Source organism: Leucopleurus acutus (genome assembly GCF_964270905.1).
Source record: "Leucopleurus acutus genome assembly, chromosome: 5".
In the NCBI taxonomy this organism is placed as follows: domain Eukaryota; kingdom Metazoa; phylum Chordata; class Mammalia; order Artiodactyla; family Delphinidae; genus Leucopleurus; species Leucopleurus acutus.
Window position 1 is genome coordinate 134,032,529 of NC_139147.1, and position 26,684 is coordinate 134,059,212.

At 45.7% G+C, this 26,684-nt stretch overlaps 2 protein-coding genes across 6 annotated transcripts in view; one reads left to right on the forward strand and one right to left on the reverse strand.

The window, feature by feature from the left end:
• BTD (biotinidase) overlaps nucleotides 1-26,684 on the forward strand; it is a 56,397-nt gene that overhangs the window by 22,659 nt on the left and 7,054 nt on the right. For 3 of the 5 annotated variants that reach the window (XM_082840097.1, XM_082840096.1, XM_082840093.1), the window contains exons 2-3: nucleotides 19,037-19,301; nucleotides 23,780-23,929. In XM_082840097.1, coding sequence (XP_082696223.1) covers nucleotides 19,041-19,301; nucleotides 23,780-23,929 — 411 coding nt within the window. In that variant the 5' untranslated portion in view covers nucleotides 19,037-19,040. Of the gene's footprint in view, nucleotides 1-6,983; nucleotides 7,184-7,432; nucleotides 7,693-19,036; nucleotides 19,302-23,779; nucleotides 23,930-26,684 lie in introns of those variants that run through there. The other 2 variants (XM_082840094.1, XM_082840095.1) reach the window with 2 other exon arrangements.
• On the reverse strand, nucleotides 658-16,291 carry LOC309962541 (zinc finger FYVE domain-containing protein 1-like; the record flags this gene model as incomplete). Its single annotated transcript, XM_082840404.1, is given in 7 exon segments — nucleotides 658-975; nucleotides 977-1,678; nucleotides 1,680-2,557; nucleotides 2,560-2,772; nucleotides 2,775-2,946; nucleotides 2,950-3,059; nucleotides 16,189-16,291. Coding segments are annotated over 7 exon segments (2,427 nt in total). The 3' UTR covers nucleotides 658-726.

Here is a 26,684-nt window from a genome sequence, read left to right on the forward strand (position 1 = left end):
ATTGGTAATTTGATAGGGATTGCGTTGACTCTGTAGATTGCTTTGGGTAGTAGAGTCATTTTCACAATATTGATTCTTCCAATCCAAGAACATGGTATATCTCTCCATCTGTTTGTGTCATCTTTGATTTCTTTCATCAGTGTCTTATAATTTTCTGAGTGCGGGTCTCTTACCTTCTTAGGTAGATTTATTCCTAGGTATTTTGTTCTTTTTGTTGCGATGATGAATGGAATTGTTTCCTTAATTTCTCTTTCTGATCTTTTGTTGTTAGTGTGTAGGAATGCAAGAGCTTTCTTGGATTAATTTTGTATCCTGCAACTTTACCAAATTCATTGATTAGCTCTAGTAGTTTTCTGGTGGCATCTTTAGGATTCTCTATGTATAGTATCATGTCATCTGCAAACAGTGACAGTTTTACTTCTTTTCCAATTTGTATTCCTTTTATTTCTTTTTCTTCTCTGATTGCCATGGCTAGGACTTCCAAAACTATGTTGAATAATAGTGGTGAGAGTGGACATCCTTGTCTTGTTCCTGATCTTAGAGGAAATGCTTTCAGTTTTTCACCACTGAGAATGATATTTGCTGTGGGTTTGTTGTATATGGCCTTTATTATGTTAAGGTAGGTTCCCTCTATGCCCACATTCTGGAGAGTTTTTTTTTATCATAAATGGGTGTTGAATTTTGTCAGAAGCTTTTTCTGCATCTATTGAGACGATCATATGGGTTTTATTCTTCACTTTTGCGGGGGGCATTAAAGGTCACCAGGCTTTTTATTGCAGTTAAAGCAGACTCGGACAGGATGGTCCCAGCCTCAAGAGGGGACAGCCCAGTGGTCATGGGAACACTCATCACAGAAGCCCTGTCTGCAGGCCCAGCAGTGGTACTTGGAAAGCTTGACGCTGAATCCCTTCTGGCAGTTGTGGTAGTGCAGGATCTCATGGTCTGGTACCCAGTACACCGGCCTGGCCGCATCCTTCACCAAACCTAGTGGTATGTCATTGGCCGTCACCACAGCTCCCAAAGTGTTCTGCACGGACTTGCCCACCTTCCGAACAATCAGCGTCCCGCCCTCATCATCCACCTGTGCCTCAGTAACTTCTAACTGAGAATTCCTGGCTTCATAGCAGTTGTCACACACCCACACGGGCACAGGGCCCCAGCCCCGCTCCAGCACTGGCCGGGTCGTGGGTGAACAGCTGTCACAGAAGCCCTCCCCCCAGGCCCGGCAGTGATGCTTGGTGTCATTATCTTTAAAGGATGTAGCACACTTGTTGCAGCTCAGGATCTGGGAGTTGGGCCTCCAGTAGGCAGGGGCGTTCTGGTCTGTCAGCCAGGACGTCGCAACCTTGGTGGGCCCAAGGCTAAGCTCAGACACCGACTGAGCCATGAAGTTCATCCCATCCAAGAGGCGCTGGGCAGCATTGTTGTTGTCCTTCAGAAATCCATCAGTTCCAGGCCACACATGGACAATCTCTGTCTGCACCACTGTGTCCACAGGATATTGGTTCCCAAACCAGTACTGCCGGCTACGATAGACCACGCCGCAGTTGGGACATTCGATTACGTACCCAGACCAGGCATATTTTGTGAGATCCATCCAGGGGGAGTCGGTTGAAGCAGCCGTCTTGGGCACCACGCTGACTTCATTGCCTCTCTCGTAGCAGGCCTTGCAGGTAAAAAACCCGGTTGTCATACTGGTGAGAGTATCTGCAGCGGCTTTTGGCTTCACGAGGTACTCCTTCTTTCCCGTGATTCATGCTGTTCTTACATCCAGCCCCACAGCTGAGGCACAGGACGGAGCAGGTGAAGTACTCATCTGGAAAAAGGGAGCTGTGTGCCATCTCGTCATCGGGGATCTCACCGCTGAAGCGGTCGCTGAGGGCCTTCAGAGCTTTGAAGATGATCCCCGGGTGCCGGGGAGAACGGGTGTTGTTATTCTCTAGTTGTTGCTCCAAAGCACGCCGAAGACCAGAAAAGTCCGTGAGAGGATTGTATGTCCTCGTTCCCTTGTGACGAATAGAACTGAAGGCTTCAGGGAAGCGGCCCAGCTTCTGGAACCGGTCCTGGATGAGCTTCTCGGGCACCTCGGAGGGGTGATTAGAGTCTAGCAGCTGAGTGTGCACAGTCTCGTGGAAAACGATAACAGCAGGGCCCAGGGTGGACAGGGGGACATCCAGGCCACAGCGGGCAGTGGTAGCCTTGAGCTCCTTGGTGAAGTGCTTCAGATAAGCTTCTGAGGCGTCCCCAAGGAACTTGAAGAGGTCATTGTGCAGCCAGTCTGCATGAGTTCGATAGATGACGAGGTCTGAAATGGCCAGGACCTTAAGCAGCAGCCGTGTTCTCTGGCTTAGATTCTCTGTAGCCCACAAGAGCCCTTCTGTGTCTATCACTGCTACTTTGTGGACTGGATCATATGCCGCCCACACTCCAACAGTGCAGGACTCCTGGGCAGGGGAGGTTTTGAAGACTTCCCGGCCACAAAAGAAAGTGTGGTTGAGGGTATGAGCCTTCTCATCCCCAGTATTTCCAAAAATGGAAACCACTTTCAGATGCTGATAGGATTTGCATCCAATTTCCTAATAAAGTCCTCTTCATTCGTTACCTGAATTTCTTCATTCTCATCTACTAGGAGGAAACTCACAACCTTCTCAGTCATCTTCTTTGTCTTGGTGTCCTCATCCATCCCTTCTTCCTCCAGCAATGCCTGGACCTTAGCCACATGGTACACAGTAACAGGGTGCCTCCTTTTGTTACCCCCAGAATGAGTCCTCTCTGGCACTCCAGGCACAAGTTGATTTTACAGGTCTGGCACCTCACGTCTGCCGTCTGCTTCATACCTGGAGAACGCCCACTGGGGTCCTTGCAGGGGTCACAGTAAGGGACGTGGCCAGCTTTGAGTCTGATCCGCTCATGGTTTCTCAGGCGCTCCTGCCGCTGGAGCTTCTCCTAGCAGCGGAGACACTGCAGGCTGCAGCACTCATCACACTCGGAGACGGCTTCATCAGTCCTGCTGCAGGTGTAACTCTCCTGGCACAACAGCCCAGGGTTCAGGCCCTTCTCTGCTGGGGAAGTCTGTGCACTCAATATTCAGACTGGGAAGGAAAGCATCTACAATATAACAGTACCTGGGCTTTCCCCAGAAGTGAAGACAAAGGCGTTGAGTCTGAAGACTGAGCACAGCCTCCACAGGGTTCTGAACACCCTTAAAAAAATGTTTTTAAAAAAACATTCGATGTCCTATCAGAATTCTTCACACATTTACAAACGTTCGGATGTTTAATTTTCTGCTGCCAAGCCTCCTGGATCAGCAGCAATGTTGACTTGGCTTGATAGTTTCATCCTCCATAAAGTGCAGGCAAGTATATGGTTAAAATTAACTTGAGAGGGTCTGTTATGGCTATCTGAAAGAGATCTGATGGGTTCACTGAGGTGGGCACATGCATGGGGCCTCAGACACAAGGTTTTGGTAATGAAAGAGAGTGGTCAGGAACTTTTCAATATTATCCAGCTTAAGTCAGTATTTCAGAGGATACCTCGACGCCTCTCTCCAGCCGGGGATTCCTCACCCTTCCTTCTTTCCGGACAACACCACCACAACCCGAGGGGCAGCAGCAAGGTCTAAGAACAAAGAAGGGCACCCCAAATCCCCCCAACGCTGGCAGAGGCCAGAGCCGCATCCATTGTTTATACCACCCCCACCGCCCCCCCCTTCCTTCCGGGGGCAGAGGGAGCTCCAGGGCTATCACTCGTCCGGTGCAGGGTCATGCCCTTCCCTCCCCGACCGCAGTGTCCTGGGAACCCTACCAAGAAGCAGCTCTGCTGTGGCGAGGAAGTGTCAGGGGATCCCGGGGCCCCGGTGGAGGTGTGGGCTGTTCCTCAGGGCACCAGTGGATCCATCCTCATCTCCATTTCCATCCCCCTCCTCCGTCACTGCCTCCTGGGGTTCCTCCTCTCCTGTTGTCAGTTAGGATCAGCTGATGCGAGTGAACTTCTCCCTGCTCCCAATTTGTTAATATGGTGTATCACACTGATTGATTTGTGTATATTGATACGCAATATAAATATTTTGCATCTCTGGGATAAATCCCACTTGATTATGGTGTATGATCCTTTTAATGTGTTGTTGGATTCTGTTTGCTAGTATTTTGTTGAGGAATTTTGCATCTATATTCATCAGTGATATCGGTCTGTAATTTTCTTTTTTTGTAGTATCTTTGTCTGGTTTTGGTATCAGGGTGATGGTGGCCTCATAGAATGAGTTTGGGAGTGTTCCTTCCTCTGCAATTTTTTGGAAGAGGTTGAGAAGGATGGGTGTTAGCTCTTCTCTAAATGTTTGGTAGAATTCACCTGTGAAGCCATCTGGTCCTGGACTTTTGTTTGTTGGAAGATTTTTAATCACGGTTTCAATTTCATCACTTGTGATTTGTCTGTTCATATTTTCTGTTTCTTTCTGGTTCAGTCTTGGAAGCTTATACCTTTCTAAGACTTTGTCCATTTCTTCCAGGTTGTCCATTTTATTGGCATACAGTTGCTTGTAGTAGTCTCTTAGGATGCTTTGTATTTCTGTGGCGTCTGTTGTAACTTCTCCTTTTTCATTTCTAATTTTATTGATTTGAGTCCTCTCCCTCTTTTTCTTGATGAGTCTGGCTAATGGTTTATCAATTTTGTTGTTTATCTTCTCAAAGAACCAGCTTTTAGTTTTACTGATCTCTTTACTATTGTTTTCTTTGTTTCTATTTCATTTATTTCTGCTCTGATCTTTATGATTTCTCTTCTTCTACTAACTTTGGGTTTTGTTTGTTCTTCTTTCTCTAGTTCCTTTAGGTGTAAGGTTAGATTGTTTATTTGACATTTTTCTTGTTTCTTGAGGTAGGCTTGTATTGCTATAAACTTCCCTCTTAGAAATGCTTTTGCTGCATCCCATAGGTTTTGGATCATCGTGTTTTCGTTGTCATTTGTCTCTAGGTATTTTTTTATTTCCTCTTTGATTTCTTCAGTGATCTCTTGGTTATTTAGTAACGTATTGTTTGACCTCCATGTGTCTGTGTTTTTTAGGTTTTTTTCCCTATAATTGATTTCTAATCTCATAGCATTGTGGTCAGAAAAGATGCTTGATATGATTTCAATTTTCTTAAATTTACTGAGGCTTAATTTGTGACCCAAGATGTGATCTATCCTGGAGAATGTTCCTTGCACACTTGAGAAGAAAGTGTAATCTGTTTTTGGATGGAGTGTCCTATAAATACCAATTAAATCTTTCTGGTCTATTGTGTCATTTAAAGCTTGTGTTTCCTTATTAATTTTCTGTTTGGATAATCTGTCCACTGGTGTAAGTGAAGTGTTAAAGTCCCCCACTATTATTGTGTTACTGTTGATTTCCTCTTTTATAGCTGTTAGCAGTTGCCTTAGATATTGAGGTGCTCCTATGTTGGATGCATATATATTTATAATTGTTATATCTTCTTCTTGGATTGATCCCTTGATCATTATGTAGTGTCCTTCCTTGTCTCTTTATTTAACATTCTTTATTTTAAAGTCTGTTTTATCTGATATGAGTATTGCTACTCCAGCTTTCTTTTGATTTCCATTTGCATGGAATATCTTTTTGCACCCCCTCACTTTCAGTCTGTATGTGTCCCTAGGTCTGAAGTGGGTCTCTTGTAGACAGCATATATATGGGTCTTGTTTTTGTATCCATTCAGCGAGCCTGTGTCTTTTGGTTGGCACATTTAATCCATTCACTTTTAATGTAATTATCGATATGTATGTTCCTATTACCATTTTCTTAATTGTTATGGGTTTGTTTTTGTAGGTCCTTTTCTTGTCTTGTGTTTCCCACTTAGAGAAGTTCCTTTAGCATTTGTTGTAGAGCTGGTTTTGGGGTGCTGAATTCTCTTAACTTTTGCTTGTCTGTAAAGCTTTTGATTTCTCCATTGAATCTGAATGAGATCCTTGCTGGGTAGAGTAATCTTGGTTGTAGGTTCCTCCCTTTCATCACTTTAAACATATCATGCCACTCCCTTCTGGCTTACAGAGTTTCTGCTGAGAAATCAGCTGTTAACCTTATGGGAGTTGCCTTTTATGTTATTTGTCGTTTTTTCCCTTGTTGCTTTCAAAAATTTTTCTTTGTCTTTAATTTTTGTCAGTTTGATTACTGTGTGTCTCGGCATGTTTCTCCTTGAGTTTATCCTGCCTAGGACTCTCTGTGCTTCCTGGACTTGGGTGGCTATTTCCTTTTCCATGTTATGGAAGTTTTTGACTATAATCTCTTCAAATATTTTTGGGTCTTTTCTCTCTCTCTTCTCCTTCTAGGACCCCTGTAATGCGAATGTTGTTGCATTTAATGTTGTCCCAGAGGTCTGTTAGGCTGTCTTCATTTCTTTTCATTCTTTTTTCTTTATTCTGTTCCATGGCAGTGAATTCCACCATTGTGTCTTCCAGGTCACTTATCCGTTCTTCTGCCTCAGTTATTCTGCTATTGATTCCTTCTAGTGTATTTTTCATTTCAGTTATTGTATTGTTCATCTCTGTTTGTTTGTTCTTTAATTCTTCTAGGTGTTTTTTCTTTAATTTTTCTAGGTCTTTGTTAAACATTTCTTGCATCTTCTCGATCTTTGCCTCCATTCTTTTTCCGAGATCCTGGATCATCCTCACTATCATTATTCTGAATTCTTTTTCTGGAAGGTTTCCTATCTCCATTTCATTTAGTTGTTTTTCTGGGGTTTTATCTTTTTCCTTCATCTGGTACTTAGCCCTCTGCCTTTTCATCTTGTCTATCTTTCTGTGAATGTAGTTTTTGTTCCACAGGCTCCAGGATTATAGTTCTTCTTGCTTCTGCTCTCTGCCCTTTGGTGGATGAGGCTATCTAAGAGGCTTGTGCAAGTTTCCTGATGGGAGGGACCGGTGGTGGGTAGAGCTGGCTGTTGCTCTGGTGGGCAGAGCTCAGTAAAACTTTAATCTGCTTATCTGCTGATGGGTGGGGCTGGGTTCCCTCCCTGTTGGTTGTTTGGCCTGAGGCGACCCAACACTGGAGCCTACCTGGCTCTTTGGTGGGGCTAATGGTGGACTCCGGGAGGGCTCACACCAAGGAGTACTTCCCAGAACTTCTGCTGCCAGTGTCCTTCTCCCCACGTTGAGACACAGCCACCCCCCACCTCTGCAGGAGACCATCCAACACTAGCAGGTAGGTCTGATTCAGTCTCCTGTGGGGTCACTGCTCCTCCTCCTGGGTCCCAGTGTGCACACTACTTTGTGTGTGCCCTGTAAGGGTGGAGTCTCTGGTTCCCCCAGTCCTGTCGAAGTCCTGCAATCAAATCCCACTAGCCTTCAAAGTTTGATTCTCTAGGAATTCCTCCTCCTGTTGCCAGACCCCCAGGTTGGGAAGCCTGACGTGGGGCTCAGAACCTTCACTCCAGCGGGTGCACTTCTGTGGTATAAGTGTTCTCCAGTTTGTGAGTCAACCACCCTGCGGTTATGGGGCTTGATTTCATTGTGATTGTGCCCCTCCTACCGTCTCACTATGGCTTCTCCTTTGTCTTTGGTTGTGGGGTATCTTTTTTGGTGAGTTCCAGTGTTTTCCTGTCAATGATTGTTCAGCAGTTAGTTGTGATTCCGGTGCTCTCGCAAGAGGGAGTGAGCACACATCCTTCTACTCCGCCATCTTGAACCAATCTTCACTATTTTTTTTAAATGGTAACTTTATAATATATATATATATATATTCTTAATTATATTATTTATTTTTGGCTGCATTGGGTCTTCATTGCTGCGTGCAGGCTTCCTCTAGTTGCAGCAAGCGAGGGCTGCTCTTCATTGCGGTGTGTGGGCTTCTGATAGCGGTGGCTTCTCTTGTTGTGGATCACAGGCTCTAGGTGCATGGGCTTCTGTCGTTGTGGCACACGGGGTCAGTAGTTACGGCTCATGGGCTGTAGAGTGCAGGCTCAATAGTTGTGGCGCACGGGCTTAGTTGCTCTGTGGCATGTGGGATCTTCCCAGGCCAGGGCTCAAACCCATGTCCCCTCCATTGGCAGATGAACTCTTAACCACTGTGCCACCAGGGGAGTCCAAATCATAGTTATTTTTAATTGCTGGTCTGATCATTCCAGCATGTCTGCCACATCTGACTCTGGTTCTGTTGCTTGATGTGTCTCTTCAAATTTTTTTTTTTTTCCTTCTAGTATGCCTAGTAATTCTTTTTTGAAAGCTGGATATGAGACATGAGGTACTGGGTAGAGGAGCTGTAGTAAATAGGCATTTAGTAGTGCTGGCCAGGTGTGGAAAGTGAGAAGTGCTCTTTTGTCCTGTGGTCTATCTTTTAGTTAACTTGACAAGTTCACACTGCCCAGTCTAGCCCACCTCTCTGGTGGGACAGGATGGCTAGAGGGGGCTGGAGTTGGGTGTCTCCCTCTCCCTAGGTCGTTTAGGTTCTATAAAACCCCAATAGGTTCGCTGTGCTAAAACAGTTTCTTTTGAGGGCAGGCCTCCTGAGGAACAGTGCACTCTGGCTGCTTTTCCGCTCTCTCTAGCCACAGAGATTTTCTCCAGCCATACTGCGAGGACCGGGTACAGCTCCTAGAGGAAGAACTCAGAACTGTGGGCACACCCTGCCAAAACCGGGCTCCCCTGAAGTTCTTCACTCTTGGACCTGTCCACCCTGAGCCTCCAGCAACTGGTCAGTTACAGTTTAGCTTTTCCTGTACCGGTACTGGCTCCACTGAGGTTTCTGCTCACAGGTTTCTACTCAGTTAGTTTGTGATATTTTGTATTCACCTGTCTGTCTCTCTAAATTTTGGAGGCAGCAGTTTGCCCTGTGGTCTCAGTTCTCAGATGTATCTAAGAAGAGCTGTTGGTTTTCAGTTTGTTCACATTTTTACTTGTTAACATAGAATGGCTGCTTCCAAGCTCCTTATATGCCAGACTGGAAACCAGAAGTCTCAACTGTTTATTTTTTTCCTTATGTTTTTCATTTAGTAGAAAAACAGTGTGACATTAAGAAAACATTTTAAATCTCCATAAGATGACCTGTCGTGTTTTCAGTTATCCGCATTCTTTTCCAGTCTTTGTTCACATGCATGCATGTTTTACTTCGCTATTACCACTGTAAACAGAGAAAAGTTTTCACTATGTTTGTTGAGCATAGCTATCTTTAAAATTTTTGCTTAATATTCCACCTGGTTTGTATATATTTTCATAGCTTTCTTCATATTGGATGTTAGATATTGTTTGTTTCCATCTTTCATCTACTGGGTCTTATTCTTCAATTTTAGCTAGCATCCACTTGTTAAACATTAAGTGCTTTACATCAGGTATTTTCACTTCCAGCTTGTAGATGAAGAAGTTGAAGCTTCGTTGTGTTAAATAACTTATCCAAGCTTATATAATGAGTAAGTATCAGAGGCAGGATTTACTCTTTTTTTTTTTTTGGCTGTGCCACGCAGCATGAGGTATCTCACTTCCCCAACCAGGGATCAAACCTGTACCCCCTGCAGTGGAAGTATGGAGTCCTAACCACTGGACCACCAGGGAATTCCCAGATCCAGGATTTCAAATCAGACATTTTAAAACTCAAAAGCCCGTATTCTTTACTTCCATAGTATGCTGTCATTTCAACTGACTTTTTTCTTATTTAAATGACTTCCTAAGATAAAGTCCCAGAAGAATACTGTTTGTGATTTATAATATGAATTATTAAACTTGTTTCCCAATAAGAAAGTACTATTATAATCACTTTACTAGTTTATATTTTTTCCAAATTTAATATTTTAAAATAGTGCAAGTTAATGTTTATTTTGTATATAAGTTCAAAGTTTTTCAAAGTGTTTGTTTATGATTTGTTTTCTTCTTTAAGTCTGTTCTTGTTTATTGCCTATTTATAAGTGTTGTCTTGATGTTTATATTTTGCATGTAAATTTTAATTTATCAATCTGTTTCTTCTATTATTTTAACTGCTTCAAATTTTAGAAAGTTGTTTCATCAAACCCTTGATAGCCAATTATAATTTATTCTAGTTTTCCTAACATTCAACATGTAACTCCTGATTTTGAGTTTGTTTTTGTATATGGTGTAAGGTGTTTAATCTTATTTCCAAATTGTTGTTCAGTCATCCCAAAATCACTTATTCAATCAAACTTTTCCTCTTGTTGTTATGAGTGTGGTGGCATACAGAGAACTACCAGTAAGGCACACAAATAATTACCAGTCTGTCCAAAGCAGAAGAAAACAAAAATGCTCAGTGCCTCTAGGAAGAGAGGCGAAAGCAGAGATACTGACCATTTCTCTGCCATTTACCATGCCCTGCATGGAGTCGGCCACGTTTGTGAGTAGGGCTAAGGTCACTCTCATTTTTGATCATGTGCTGCCCTCTAACTGCACTGTGGGTCACCTACAGCTTGCCACCATGCTTGTGTCGAGAGCATCCTCCACAGGTACTCAGAGGGACAGCATCTGGACCCATTTGCCTGCCTTTTGCTGTTTCTCTCTTGGTGAGCTTGACTGTGCCTCTCCCCAGCAGATACTTCTTGGACCCTCCATAGGAGAAGGTGGCCTTTGGCATGTTTTCTCTAGTGCTGTGTTTGACCTTAGATTTTTTTGTTGTTTCTTTCACTCTTCCTACTATCATTCATTCTCAGTGTTTCCAGACTATCCTGTTAGGGATTGTTCTTTTGACTTGGGGACCACGGTTTCCTGGCTCTAATACCCATTCCATTGTCCTCCACGCTCTGCATGCAGGGCATCCTCACCATCTTGCTGGTCCTGTGATCTGGGTGTTTTAGTCCCGAGCACTGGCAGACAAGAGCACAGAGGTGATGGGACGTGGTGTCACGATGTTTGGCCCACCACGCCCTTAGAGATGTTGTATCCACCATACATTTAATTCACAAAGAACCTTTGCATTGCCCTCACTTCTGAGCACATCTTCCCTGAAAAATTTGACCTGTGGTTCTAGGGCATCATATTTTCCATGTGCTGATTGTGTTTCTCCATGTCCAGTCTTCAGGTCCTCATTCCCTAGAAGGTGCTTCTTCTGATGACTCTAATTGAAGGTAGTCCAACAAAGAAATGGGGGTGAAATTTCCCAAGGGCTTTTTTTTTTTTTTTTTTTTTTGTGCTACACGGGCCTCTCACTGTTGTGGCCTCTCCCGTTGCGGAGCACCGGCTCCAGACGCTCAGGCTCAGCGGCCATGGCTCACGGGCCCAGCCGCTCCGTGGCACGTGGGATCTTCCCGGACCAGGGCACGAACCCGTGTCCCCTGCATCGGCAGGCGGACTCTCAACCACTGCGCCACCAGGGAAGCCCTTCCCAAGGGCTTTGAAAGACAATTCTTTGCTGACACCCATGGAGTCTTATTTCAGAGACCCTGATGATAGTTCTAGAGGACTGAGAAGAGCAGGGTAGCTACAAATGCTCCCACCGTTCTTCTCTCCCAAGACTGATGGACAGCGAGGAAGCCTTCTCTGAGTGCTTTCCTTGCTCCCTTGGCCAAGGTCTACGAACCACAGTTTAAGACTTACTTCCTCAGCAATTCATTTTTGGCTCCCAAAGATTTCAGATAAGCTTTTTTTTTTTTTTTTTTTCGGTACGCCGGACTCTCACTGTTGTGGCCTCTCCCATTGCGGAGCACAGGCTCAGCGGCCATGGCTCACGGGCCCAGCCACTCCGCGGCACGCGGGATCCTCCCCGACTGGGGCATGAACCCACGTCCCCTGCATCGGCAGGCAGACTCCCAACCACTGCGCCAGGGAAGCCCCAGATAAACTTTTGAGAAGAAATCTGATACACTTTCGCAGAATATAATTGGAAGATTTTTCAGATTACCTATAAATGTATAATTATATTTATAAATAATTATGTTAAAATTTTTAAATTAAAATTTATTTAAATTTATAAATATATTATACATTATTTACTTATTCATTTAATTCCTACATATTTCTTTATTCATCTTATGTAATTACCTAATGGAATATCTATCTCTTACCCCTGTTCTAGTCTTTTAAAATCAGGAACCTTATTTAAACAAATGAAAACCAGTAACAACCTGGTTCTACAGTGATGTTCCTGTCAAGGCAAAGACAAGCACTGAATCCTTTAACCGACCTGGACCAGATTGTTTTGGGGACTTTTTTCCTCCCAGTTTGAGTATTTAAATACTTTGCTGGTCATTTCCACTAATGTGGTGGGAGCACTTTGAAATCTGCCCACATTCTCTCAGCCCTTTTGTTGGAGAATCACCTGGGAAATAAAGGTGATGGTTCTGACTCATGTCTTTCTTTGACACGAGGGGAAGATAGTGTCAGAATGTACCTGCCTTTACCCTCCAGCCCAGTGGCTCTGCAGGTGACCCCAGGCCAGGAGTATCAGCACCACCATCACCTGGGAACTCATTAGAAAATGCATATTCTAGGGCCCTACCCCAGGTCTGCTGAGTGAAAACCTCTGGGCAAGGGGTCCAGGGAACTGCATGTTCAAGCCCTTCAGGTGCCTCAGCGTCAGTGTCCCCATTTGAGAACCACTGCTCTGGTCTGACCAACCAGTCTCTCCCTTGTGAGGGTACTTTGAATTTCTGTTGAATTCTGCTGCAGCTGCAATGAAGACACCACAGTGGTCTTTGAAGGTCTGACTGATAAATTACCCCCGTCTTGAACATGTACTGGGAGGGTTGGACCAGGAGACAGGAGAGTTGCTTTCCATTCTGTTCTCACCACTAACTAGTCCTGGAGGATTCCCTCTTCATGAAGATGGAATTTTACCATCTGCTTTCATTGCTTTATGTGACAGGAAGATAAAATCAAGCAGTGGATGTTAAAGTGGTTTGAAAACATTAACATGTAACATAAAATGCAACGTGGCAGCCATGTAACACTTTGTCCCTTTGGATCCTTTACCTCAACTAGATTTCCCTGTGAAGAGTGCTGTGCTTCTACGGATGGGTTGCATTGCTTTGCACACCCACTCACATCTACGGGGTGTACTGCTGTAAGAAATCACAGCAAATTTAGAACCTGTGAATATAGAAGATGAAATAGGTCCTAGGAACATGGCAAATAAAAAAATAGCTTTCATGAGACCCAAATCTTGGAAAATCAAATGTTGTCTAGTTTTTTCACTGTAAAAGAGTTAGGTGGGGAAAAAAGAGATAGATGAAGTGTTAGGAATGGAAAGGAGGAAAAAACATCCATTTACTTCTTAAGAATGACCCACTCTTGCGGCACTTCAGCGCACATCCCCACGTGGGTAAGTGGTACTCCGTTGGCCCACAGGGTGGCAGTAGCAGACCTGGAGGGGTCTCTTCTTTGGAGCAGAGTCTCGTGGGCGCTTTTTTCTGTCTGCACAACAAAGTGAAGAAAAGAGACTTCTTCCATTAAACACCTGTGCATTTCAGGGGGAAGTTTTGTCTTAAATAATGAAGGTAATTTCCCATTTGAGGAAAAGAAAGGTGACATATTTAGGTTCAAGTGCCACGACTGCTCATTCGGTGTTCTAAGAGAAATTACTCCCGTCACCAGAAAGGGGCCCCAGTCCAAGGCCTGGTCCACGGTTACACTTTTGTATGTCACTCGCTTTTTGGAGGTAACAGCTGGAATGTTTTATAATAGTGTTTATTTTTACTTGTTGACAGTTTGCTTTATTTATTTATTTATGGCTGTGTTGGGTCTTCGTTTTTGTGCGAGGGCTTTCTCTAGTTGTGGCGAGCGGGGGCCGCTCTTCATCGCGGTGCGCGGGCCTAGCACTATCGCGGCCTCTCTTGTTTCGGAGCACAGGCTCCAAATGCGCAGGCTCAGTAATTGTGGCTCACGGGCCCAGTTCCTCCATGGCATGTGGAATCTTCCCAGACCAGGGCTCGAACCCGTGTCCCCTGCATTGGCAGGCAGACTCTCAACCACTGGGCCACCAGGGAAGCCCCTGGAATGTTTGTAAAAGAAAAATGACAATTTACCAGTTCAGCCAGGAGTTTCTGGTAATTTACTCACTGTTCCCTGTACGTTCAGCCTTGAACCTCAGCATCACCCTCACTCAGTTGCCACCTGACACACACCCCTGAGGCATCAGAGTCTTGGTGGTGGATGGTTTGCACGAAGCTGTTCAAGCTACAACACTGTGGGGCTTTACATTGTTCCAGGGCCGGTCATGGACCAGGTCACTAGGCACAGAGGCAGAGAACAAGAGGCTTTCTGGGAAATAAAGGTCTCTTTGGGGTTTCTTTAAATTCAGATTATGTAAGTTAGATGGAGATGGGCATTTCTCCTGCTTATGTAAAAGGATTTAAACAAGGAAATCACAAAACTCATGAGAATGGGTTTAGAACTATTTGGAACTTAACAGTATTTTTCACGGCATCCTGTCAGATACACATAGAAGCGTATACTGTGCTCGCTCCTAACGACTTAGCTGGTCCCTCAGCTTTGTTCCACAGGATATGACATTTCCTCTGCCAACTTCCCAATCATGGGGCTGTCATTCTCCTTCACAAGAGTGACAAGATCTTTTATTAAAACGATCAGTATGTCTATATATAAAATTTTAAGTATATATACCTGCCTCTGAAATTATCTTATTAAGAATACCTTCATAATAATCCTTTCATTTTATTGCAAAAGACACTATTGTAATAGCATGGCTAGGAAGGAAACACAGCTTATTTTCAAGGTGACTCATTTAGCAAGATGGAAAACAAAAGTTCCTTGTGTGTAAAAATATCTAGTGATTGACATGTTACCAAATTTCCACAAAATAGATTTCCATGTAATTTAAGACTTTGATTTTTTTCCCTCATGGATCATAAGAACCCTCCTGACCAGGATTAGTGTCAGGGGAACATGTTTCTTTACGAACTGAGAAGCAGAGGCTTCTGTAGGGCGGTGAGAAGACCAGGATGCTTTTGCATGAAGATGTCACTTCAGCAGTGCTGTCCCCACCCCAGCAATCATTTCCTGGCTCAGCTCTCACTCTGCAGGCAGCGGGGAATTCTGAGCAGAGGAGCGTCTTGATTGACCCAAGGTTTAACTGGATCTCCACGGAGATGAGGCTAGGAGAGAGTGGGGCACTGTGGGAGCTGCCGGTTATCTCCCTCTGACTTCATTTTCTGCCGCCTTCCGTGGTCCCTGGTCCCTGGTCCCTGGTCCCAGCCCACCGCTCTCCTTGCTGTTTCTTGAACCACCCGAAAGCTCCCACTCGGGCCTTTAGAGCGAGCAGCCTGCTGCCTGGAACCCTCTTCCTCCGGCACCCACGGGCCTCCTCTCGCACCTTCTTCGGACGCCGGCTTTTCCTGGAGCCCGTCCTGGTCTAAAACCTACCCCCACCCACGCCAGGCTCTCCCCGACCCCTCCCCGTCTTTATGGCTCCTTCGTACTTATTGCCAAATGACACGTTAGGTGCAGTCAGTTGGCAATGACAATGGGGTTAACGTCCCAATAAACCGATCGTAAGTTGAAAATATCATGGGTCAAAAATTCATTTGATACACGCAGCCTCCCGGACATCCCAGCTCAGCCCCGCCTACCTCACACGTGCTCAGAACACTCACATTAGCCTGCACGTGGGCAGAACCCTCTAACGCAAGGCGTAGTTTATAATAAAGTGTTGACTATTTCACGGAGTTTATGGAATACTGCACTGAAAGGGAAGAACAGAATGGAGTGCGGGTCGGGATGGCTGTCAGTGTATCAGTTGTTCACCCCCGTGACTGGGGGCTGCAGCTGCCCTGCCCAGGATCAGAGAGAGGGTCGTACTGCATGCCGGTCCCCCAGGGAATGGTCCACATTCTGAATTCTGAGCACGGTTTCCACTGAACGCATATGGCTTTCGCACCATATGCTGCGTAAAGTCGAACCATCATGAGTAGGGGGACGATCTGTGTTGATTGTGGCAGTTTCCGCATACATGGGGAGGGTCCACTCGGAAGGGCTAGGCGCCTTCACTGCTGGGTCCCCGATGCCTGCACCTCCGTAGGTATCACGTGGATGTTGAAGTGAGCGCGCTCCCGGCCCTGCCGTCTCCCGCCCCCGCCTCAGTGGAGCTCAGGAAGCAGGATGTGGGAGCACACTGTCACCTCAGTGGTGCCTTCACGCTGGGCCCTTCCTGGAGTTTAGACTCCCGTCACATGCCTACGATGGAAGGAGGTTCGTAGCTAGCTTTTCAGACTGCGCACACATCTCCAGCCACCATTCTGTTTATGGTCCAGGCCCTGCCCTGCTCTGCAGGTGGATCTGTTGCTGGATCGCCAAGAACCTCGTGACTCCCAGGGAGACCCCGGCCCCTCAGCCACTCGGTGAGCACGCCGTCCTGAGCCATCACCGGGCCACCTGTACCCTTGCATCCTGTCGCCTGCCAGCACCCCCTGCTGCCATCCAGGCCTTTCAAAGCCCCTGCCACGAAGAGAGGGAAAACCAGAACACCACTCTTCAGCAAGGGTGCACAGTGGTGCCTATTTTTATTTTAATGACTCATTCTCTCCTACCTCATTAGGCTTGCTTCTTTCAAGGGGGAATACCTGGCTGAATCTGCATAACCCCTTATTATTGACCTACCTCTGTTCACGCAAAAATGATTGCCACTCACGGCTCTCCTACCAGGCTCTTTTTGTAAATAATTTAAATTTATTTTCTCAAAATAGAAAGGGGATATCTTGCTGGTTCCGCAATTTCCTTGTTTTGCTGGACTGCAAGGCCCTGAGATTTTATTTATTTATTTATTTATGGCTGCCTTGGGTCTTCATTGCTGTGCGTGGGCTTCAGTAGTTGTGGCACGCGGGCTCAGTAGCTGTGGCGCACGGGCTTAGTTTTTCCACAGCATGTGGGATCGAACTCGTGTCCCCTGCATTGGCAGGCGGACTCTCAACCACTGCACCGCCAGGGAAGCCCAGTCCCTGAGATTTAAACGAATGTTCTTTGTCCCCACATCGGCGGCATGCAGCTCTTAGCTGAGGAAGGAGGACCCCGCAAACGCCGCTCTCAGCTCCAGGACCTCCTGACCTGCCCCCACCGGGTCCTGGTTCATGTGCTCCCCCCACCACCCGGCCTTGTTTCCCCCCCTCTTAGTGAGGCCATGGCCTTATACTTTAGAAATATTGCGAATTTGACTTTGAAGATGAAAGTTTTCCCCTCAAACCACTCCCCATTATCATCATTCTGAAACCAGAGCTGGAATGGGAAACCGATTTTGAGACTTTAAAAATTATTCCCTGCTGGGACGTAGAGACTGTCATACAGAGTGAAGGAAGTCAGAAAGAGAGAAACAAATACCGTATATTAACGCATATATGTGGAACCTAGAAAAATGGTACAGATGAACCGGTTTGCAGGGCAGAAATAGAGACACAGATGTAGAGAACAAACGTATGGACACCAAGGGGGGAAAGTGGGGCTGGGGGGATGAATTGGGAGATTGGGATTGACATATATACATTAATAGGTATAAAATAGATACCTAATAAGAACCTGCTGTATAAAAAAAATAAAATTAAATTAAAAAAAAATTATTCATTGCTGGTCTTCAGAGGCAAAATTCAGATAAGAGAGCTTATCAGTTATACTTCCGTTTCTACTCAAAAGCTCATGGCCGCTCACTCAAAGGCCTCTTGATCTGATCTTCCAACACCGCTTACAGTGCCCCAGACTGACGGCAGCACGCCTGGCATTTGGATGGAACATTTCTTCCCTGAGGAGAGAAGTGACAGTTTGAGACAGGGCGGGGTTGGGATGGAGAGCGCTGCTCACCCTGAGAAACACCTGAGTTTGCGGGGATTCTGACTGAGCACCCCGAGTCCGTGGTCTGCTGCTGAAAATACTTATGGTTGCTTTTGTTTCTGGAACTTTGAGAGAAAAAGAAATTTGTGGCGGCCTGGGGGGGTCTGGTTTTGAAATGCAAACACGGGGGTTCTGAGTCAGACTTGGGCAGGGTGGCATTTTGTCTTTAAAGAGCAGCAATGTGGTTCCTCGATTTGTCTCTGCTGTCTTGACATTTAGTTGGATTCCTGGGCAATTGGTTGGCCCGGGCACATCTCCACGGAGCACGGGGCCTGGCCTTGGCACTGCCTGGCAGGTCTGTGTGCTTGGGGAGGGACTGTGGCTGGGAGGCCAAGCCGATTTTCAAGGCAGAACTGTGTGTAAAAACACCCAGTGACACATAACTTTTAGAAATTAAAATGCCTATTCTTGGGAAAAAACGGCACACAGAAGTGTCATTGAAAGTTTACTTCTAATCTCTTACAGTAGGAGCTACAAAGCTGAGTTTACTTTCTAGAAAATTCTAGTTTATTTTCTAGAAAGTTCCATTTTATTACTGCAAAGGGATTTTATTTCCAGTGAGTATGCTTTTTTTGAGCAGGAGTTTTGGAGTCCCAGAGACAGAGGTTGAGAAGGTGATGGTGTGCAATGGCAATTCTCAAGTTCAAGGAGGGGGAAAAAGTCATGCTTTGATGGGGAGACTTCTTTTTGACTGTCCATAAACTGGCATTTAAGTAGAAGTCAGCAGTTTCTCTGCACCAAGTTAAAGAATGTGGGGCTGGGTAAAGGGAGGCTTGCGCTTCATATTCATCACTAACCAAAGAAAGGCAGGGAGAATTGTGATCCATCAGGTTTCTATGGCTAAGATAGCCGAGCTGTATTATTAGGACCACGACAGTCCCAGCTGGTATAGATGGCTGACCTGTAGTGTGTTTGTGTGTATTGAGGGCAGGCGGTGGGGTGTGGAGTATGTCACAGAGTTATCTAAAATAATTAGCATAGTTATTATTGCCTAAATCTGAAGTGTGCAACTAGAAGAGTCCTGCTGGGGAAGCAAATCGTGGCAAACATTGGGTCTGTTGTGGAAATGTTCTAAAACCAGACTGTTAACACAGTGAGCCATTTTAAACATAACTCACTACGTGTTTGGAGAGAAACACATACCCTCGTATTAGGAACCTGAAACTCTCTGAGCTGCAGCATCACAGCCGGTGAGTCTGATTGCCGGGATTAATCAATCACAGCTGCGCAAGCCCCAATCTTGGTGGGATTCTGGATTCAGCTGTTTTCTCCTTGCCCCATTGCGTTCTAGATTGATGGTCTGCATTATGTCTGGAGCCGGCCGTCAGCTCGCTCTTCTCCTCTGCGGCTGCTGCGTGGCTGCCCTGGGGGCCCAGGCCGAGGAGCGCTGCCCGGCTGAGCGTCACCAGGCTGCCCAGTACGTGGCTGCCGTGTACGAGCACCGGTCCATCCTGAGCCCGAACCCGCTGGCCCTCACCAGCCGCAAGCAGGCCTTGGAGCTCATGAACCAGAACCTCGACATCTATGAACAGCAAGTGACGATCGCAGCCCAAAAGGCAAGAAGCGCTCCCGGGTCAGCTTGTTTGCAGAGCAGGGCAGATTAGCCCTTGGTGTTGCGTTTCCCTCTGGGAAATCAGCCCGGCCAGTAAAGATGAGCTGAATGGGTCCGTTGGCTGGAGTCCTGCTACTGAGAGGGTGGTCTGCATCAGCAGACCCTCCAGGGCTGGGAGGAGTGCAGAATTTGGGGCCTGCCCTAGACTTGCTGAGTCAGAAGGTACATTTAGCAAGATTCCCCAGGTGATGTTTCCCCTCCAGCCTGGGAAGCCCAGGGCTAGGCACGTGGCAGTGCCAGAAGAATCGCTCGGGTGCTTGTAAACAAATGTGTGTGCCCGGCTCCCACGCCTGCAGAGTCAGCTGGGGAGCACCTCGGGGCACTGGGATTTTTTGAGGTTCCCCGGTGGATTCAGATGTGCAGAAACATCTGAAAGCCAGCAGGCACGACGGCCTCTCATGCTCTCGGAGGCTTTCAAGGATAACTAAAGTAGTAAGCGGCCCCAGAGCTGTGTTTGCTGCCTCCCGATGACGTGGGGCTCCTTTCTGGTCCCCGCGCCAGACCCCGAAGCCTGAGAGCTCAGTCCAGACAGAACCCAGCCCAGCGGACAAAGGACGCCGGTGCCGCCTTTGTGAAGGCTTCCTGCGCGGCCCCTTTTCCGCTCCTGCCGGGAAGGGTGGGGCAGACGGGGAGGTGTGGGAGCCAGAAGTCTCTGTAGGAAAATGGCCTGCTGGGAGGGCAGTCTGGCCTTGAGCCCCGGCAGGGGTGGGGGGGGCCTGCCCCGCGGCTTGAGGAAGCCCCGCTCCGCCCTGCCCGGGCAGCAGGCGGGCTCCCTGCGAGCAGAACGGCCGTGTCTGTGAGTTAAGCGGGCAGACCTGTGGTGCCTGCAGGTCCTGCCCAAACAGCCCCTGTCTCTGTTCAGGGTGGTCAGCACTGCCTGGACAACCACTGGCCGTCGCTACCTTTTAAAATGTAGCCTGTAGTACCTATATATGTAACACACAAATGTTGGAAGGGCACTTAAAGGCCCGGTCCAGCTGTTCTGATGGGTAACACTGCTCTTTTTTTCCCAGCCCGACGTCCAGCTTCCCCTGGACGCCTCCAGTGGCCCAGGACTCACTGTCCACTTGAGGACAGTGGGAACTTCTGGAAAGGGCTTCCTTTCCATGAACAACAATCAGCCTCCCTGTAACTGCCACCCATCGTCCTGTCCTCCTAGCCAAACAGAACAGACTGAATCCCATCCCACACACGCCATCTTTCCCAGATCTGAGGACGGCCCCAGCATCTCTCCCAGGCTGTGTCTCTCCAGTCCTATCCACAGTTGCCCGAGGGTTGCGGTTCCAGCCCTGTCCCCCAAGACTTTCCGGGTTACGTCTGTGCCCTGAGCTGCACGCGGTTTTGTCGAGGGCAGGGCGGAGGAAACCTGCCACCGTTCTCATTCTACATGTTGTCCCCAGAAGGAAAGCTTTTGGCAGCCACACCTTGCTGTGGGTTCATCAGGCGCTTGCTGTCAGCCAAAGCCCCTGAGCCCTTTTCACACAGACACGCACGCTGCCATGGCTGTCCTGTACTTGTAAGGTTAATTTATTTAACCCGAGAGCAAAGCCTCACATTTGTGCCATTAAATTTCATCCTGGTGGGCTATTTGGGGATCTTCACTGACAGACATCCTGCATATCAGTTACCTTCACGTCATTCACACTTCTGGGACATACCTCATTTGTGTCTGCACCGAAGCCGGTGTAAAAACATCCCAGCCCGTGCCGGCAGGCCTCCTCCTGACACAGGCCCGTTCTCTGCACGGAGGTGTTGGCTTGCAGGCAGCTGAAATGTCACCCCCTTCTTCTCCATCCTGTCCACAAGACCACGCTAAGACACGTGGCAGATGCCGTACTGAAACCCAGAGACTGTGACTGCAGTTTTCCCCTGCATTTTAATCACCTGCCCCCAAATGAAACATATGTTTTTCTTGAACCCATGCTGCCAGCAGGCATCATTCCTTCTCTGTTTGTGGTCCAGGAGCAGGTACAAAGCTGCTGATCCAGTCATTTTTTAGGGCTTACAGACATCTCGGCTCCCCTACGTGGTTATATGTGTTAAAGTAACCTCTAACACAGGTTGATGCCATGCATGTGTCAATATATCAAACTTGCTATAAGGGCAGAGGTTCCTGCAGGCCAATTAAATGAGTTCTCGCTTGAGTTCTTTCATTTACAGGGAAGAAAAGGAGTTGCGCTTAAAGATATTAGGCTGGGTGGTCCGCTGGGTTGGCACCCGGAATTCCCCAGGAGTTCTTGAGCTCACTGGTCTGTCAGAAAATTGCTCAAGCCCTTTATCAGGAATGCAAATTCCTTCCTAGAATGGATGAGTAATCACATCAGACCCAAAGTTCTGTCCCGGCTCAAGTCTGAGTCCTCATTCTGGGCAGATGTATATTCAGGAAACACAATTTAATTTGAATATTAATCTAATATGTATCCATAACTGTTAATGTCCATAGGAAACCATTCTGTGCTTTCAAAGTTGTGTTTTTAATAAGGCAAAACATGTGTCCAAGTATAATTTTCAGAAAGTTAGAAACATGACTCTTACACATACAGAAGAATGGACATGTGTCAAAGCTCTTATTTAACTCATTAATTAACTCAGGAACCAGCAAGATGGTAAAGCTGGTTCAAAAGATAACTTGAGGAACAGATGTGAGTGTATCCATCAGTCAAATGAATGTTGAGATGAATCTGCTAATAGATACAAAACAGGCTAATGTCATACAGGGCAATAAAGCTGTCATGTTTAGGGTGTTTTATTAAATAGCAAAGTCAAACAGTGATACATTCACTAGATGGATAATCCTCGAGTGTGCTTGTCAGTACCCTGGTATATTGTAGAAAGATATACGTATACAAAGAATGTATACATAAATTCTTCGTCTTGCTTTATTTCCAAGTTTGTGATCATTTTTCTTTCTAATGTGCAATAAGATGACCAGCCTCGTATTCTGCTGGAGGGAGTGTACATTGCTGTAAGCTTTCTGGAAAGCTACTTGGCAACGTATATTAAGAATTTAAAATTTTTCATACATTTGACTCAGTATTTTCACTTATAAGCCTTTATTCTAAAGAAATAATCAGAGCTCCAATCAAAGATTTGTGTACAACGCTCATTCAGGAAGTGTTTTGAGCACCCTGTACACAGATGGTCACCACAGTTTTTTTATTACAAAAAGTTGGGAACAATTCAAATGCCCAATAACAGAGGATAAACTGCGGTGTCCTCTTAAATATAATCCAGCATATAATACAAGCGATATTTCTGAAGGTATCTTTGTAGTCTTGATGCTCTGTAGTGAGGGAGTCAAGGTGGAAAACCGTATGTTTATTATTGTCTCAATTATACACGCACACACCTATACAGAGAGGGGGGAAAAATGGAAAGAGGCAAGATGTTAACAATATGTATCTTCATGATATAGGATTATGAATTCTTCCTTTATGTTGTGTTTTCCAAATTTTCTACACTGAAACTTTTGAAAAATTTTTTATAACCAGGAAAAAAATTATAAGGAGTTTGCAGTGCATTCCAGAAATAGTGACTCAAATTGCCTGTGATTTTAGATTATTCATGCCTGCTCCGCCATCCTCCTCCACCTTTCACTGTGGGGTGATGCTGCTCCAGGCTTAACATTTTCAGCCGAGCAAGTGCAGAGCGGCAGCCGAAGGGGCCCTGGCGCTGGGAGCTGAGGGCTGCCCTGTTTGGGTTTCCTCAGGTTGCTGCTCCTGTCACAGGGAGCCTCGGGCTGTCACAGGCAAGGACCCCCAGCGTCTCCAGGTGTGGGAGAAGGCCTGTAGGGCGGTCAGGGCTCTGACGGGAGTCTCCTAACTCCCGGTGGGAGAAATGCAAGTTAGAGCAAGTCCTGGTCCCTATGCTAAAATCAATGCACTTGACTTTCACCCACCAGCCCACTGGGGCCCATTAGAATCATGTGGGGACCTGTTGCCGGGACCGCACCCACAGTTGATTGAAGCAGACTTTTTAGGGATGGGCCCAAGCATCACTGCTGAGCAAAGATTGTGTTTTCAGAAGTCCCCTGTCTGATTTAGAAGCACAATGAAGGTTGAAAACCACCCACCGGACTAGAGGTAGCATATCTGCTAAGCCTGATACTCAGGCCTGTTACAGTCGCCGCTCCATCTCCCATGGCACCACCACCAACTCCAAACCCATCCAAACTCACTTGTAACCTTCTTCCCTGGCCAGCCCTCGGTACAGTGCTGGTCCCTAGAAGACCTGGTCTTTCTTCCCTCAGAGTTAGGCCAAGTGAGACGGCTCCCCCAAGGCTCAGATCCCTGCCGAGCCCAGCTACCACGTCTGGACCTCTGTGGTTCCTGGTTCAGAGCAGCTGCAGGACGGCTGTCAGAGGAATGAAGGGGTGCTTCCCGTTATCTGTTAACGGACTATTTCTGATGTTTTGACTTGCAGGGTGTACAGATTATAGTGTTTCCAGAAGATGGCATCCATGGATTCAACTTCACAAGAACATCCATTTACCCGTTTTTGGACTTCCTGCCTCCTCCCTACTTGGTCAGGTGGAACCCATGCCTGGAGCCCCACCGATTCCATGACACGGAAGTATGTAAGGGGACCAGCCTTCCTCCTCAGGAGGTGGGAGGCTTACGGAGATGAACCAAGCCAAGGGCCAAGAGCCAGGACGTGTTGAATGAGAGTGACAGGAGCCCTTAGGGGCCTGAGAGCCAAACCTGAGCTCCCTGTGCCAGTCATTCACTTAAAAATGTCTGCTATTATGAGGCATTTACTCATCTGCGGATCGTTCTCTATTTGTTGATCACACAAGAAATGCATGAATATACGCTTCTACAACAAATCAAAGTTAATAAAATGAAAGCCCACCTTCACCACACCCCATCCCTCAGCCACCTCCCTTTCTAGACAAATTGCCGTCAGTGCATCCACCTATATTCTTTTCTATGCATCTCATAGATACTGACATCTTTATTTTTTTAATTTTATTATTTTTACTGAAGTACAGTTGATTTACAATGTTGTGTTAATTTCTGCTGTACAGCAAAGTGATTCAGTTATACTTACATATATTCACTATTTTTTATATTCTTTTCCATTATGGTTTATCACAGGATATTGAATATGGTTCCCTGTGCTGTATAGTAGGACCTTGTTTATCTATTTTATATATAGTAGTTGGCATCTGCTAATCCCAAACTCTCAATTCATCCCTCCCCAGCCCCACCTGGCAACCAGAAGTCTGTTCTTTATATCTGTGAGTCTCTTTCTGTTTCATAGATAAGTTCATTTGTGTATATTTTAGATTCCCCATATAAATGATATCAAAGGTATTTGTCTTTCTCTTTCTGACTTAACGTCACTTAATATGATAATCTCTAAGTCCATCCATGTTGCTGCAAATGGCATTATTTCATTCTTTTTATGGTTGAGTAGTATTCCATTGTGTGTATGTATATATGTATATGTGTATATATCTATACACACATACCACATTTTCTTTACCCATTCATCTGTCGATGGACATTTAGATTGTTTCCATGTCTTGGCTACTGTGAATAGTCTGCTGTGAACACAGGGATGCATGTTTCTTTTTGAATTATAGTTTTGTCTGGTTATATTCCCAGGAATGGGGTTGCTAGATCATGTGGTAGTTCTGTTTTTAGTTTTTTGAGGAACCTCCACACTGTTTTCCACAGTGGATGCACCAATTTACATTCCCACTAACAGTGTAAGAGGGTTCCTTTTCCTCCACACTCTCTCCCGCATTTGTTATTTGTAGACTTTTTAATGATGGCCATTCTGACCGCTGTGAGGTGCTACCTCATTGTAGTCTTGATTTGCATTTCTCTAATAACTAGAAATGTTGAGCATCTTTTGATGTGCCTGTTGGCCATCTGTATGTCTTCTTTGGAGAAATGTCTGTTTAGGTCTTCTGCCCATTTTTCGATTGGATTGTTTTTTTGTTGTTGAGTTGTGTGAGCTGTTTGTATGTGTTGGAAATTGAGCCCTTGTCAGTCGCATCATTTGCAAATATTTTATCCTCGTCTGTAGGTTGTCTTCTCGTTTTGTTTATGGTTTCCTTTGCTGTAGAAAAGCTTATAAAGTTTGAATAGGTCCCATTTGTTTATTTTTGCTTTTATTTCTGTTGCCTTGAGAGATTGACCTAAGAAAACAGTGGTACAATTTCTATCAGAGAATGTTTTGCCTATGTTCTCTTTGAGGAGTTTTATGGTGTCATGTCTTATATTTAAGTCCTTAAGCCATTTTGAGTTTATTTTTGTGTATGGTGTGAGGATGTGTTCTAACTTCATTGATTTACATGTGGCTGTCCAGCTTTCCTAACACCACTTGCTGAAGAGACTGTCTTTTCTCCATTGTATATTCTTGCCTCCTTTGTTGAAGATTAACTCCCTGTAGATGTGTGGGTTTATTACTGGGCTCCCTGTTCTGTCCCATTGGTCCATATGTTTGTTTTTGTGCCAAGACCACACTGTTTTGATTACTGTGGCTTTGTAGTATTGTCTGAAGTCTGGGAGGGTTATGTCTCCAGCTTTGTTCTTTTTCCTCAGGATTGCTTTGGCAATTCTGGGTCTTTTATGGTTCTATATAAATTTTAGGCTTATCTGTTCTAGTTCTGTGAAAAAATGTCATGGGTAATTTGATAGGGATTGCATTAAATCTGTAGATTGCTTTGGGTGGTATGGCCATTTTAACAATATTAATTCTTCCAATCCAAGAGCATGGGATATCTTTCCATTTCTTTATTTTTTAAAATTATTTTTTAAAAATTATTTATTTTTGGCTGTGTTTGGTCTTCGTTGCTGCACATGGGCTTTCTCTAGTTATGGCGAGCGGGGGCTACTCTTCGTTGTGCACGGGCTTCTCATTGTAGTGGCTTCTCTTGTTGCAGAGCAAGGGCTATAGGCGTGCAGGCTTCAGTAGTTGCAGCTCATGGGCTCAGTAGCTGTGGCTTGCAGGCTCTAGAGCGCAGGCTCAGTAGTTATGACTCACGGGCTTAGTTTGCTCCGCAGCGTGTGGGATCTTCCCGGACCAGGGCTCGAACCCATGTCCCCTGCATTGGCAGGTGGATTCTTAACCACTGCGCCACCTGGGAAGTCCCTCCATTTCTTTAAATCATCTTCAATTTCCTTTATTAATATTTTATAGTTCTCAGCATATAAGTCTTTCACCTCCTTGGTCAGGTTTATTCCTAAGTTTTTTTTTTTTTTTTTGGATGCACTTTTAAAAGGGATTGTTTTTTTTACATTCCCTTTCTGATAATTTATTTTTAGTGTACAGAAATGCAACTGATTTCTGTATGTTAATCTTGTATCCTGCTACC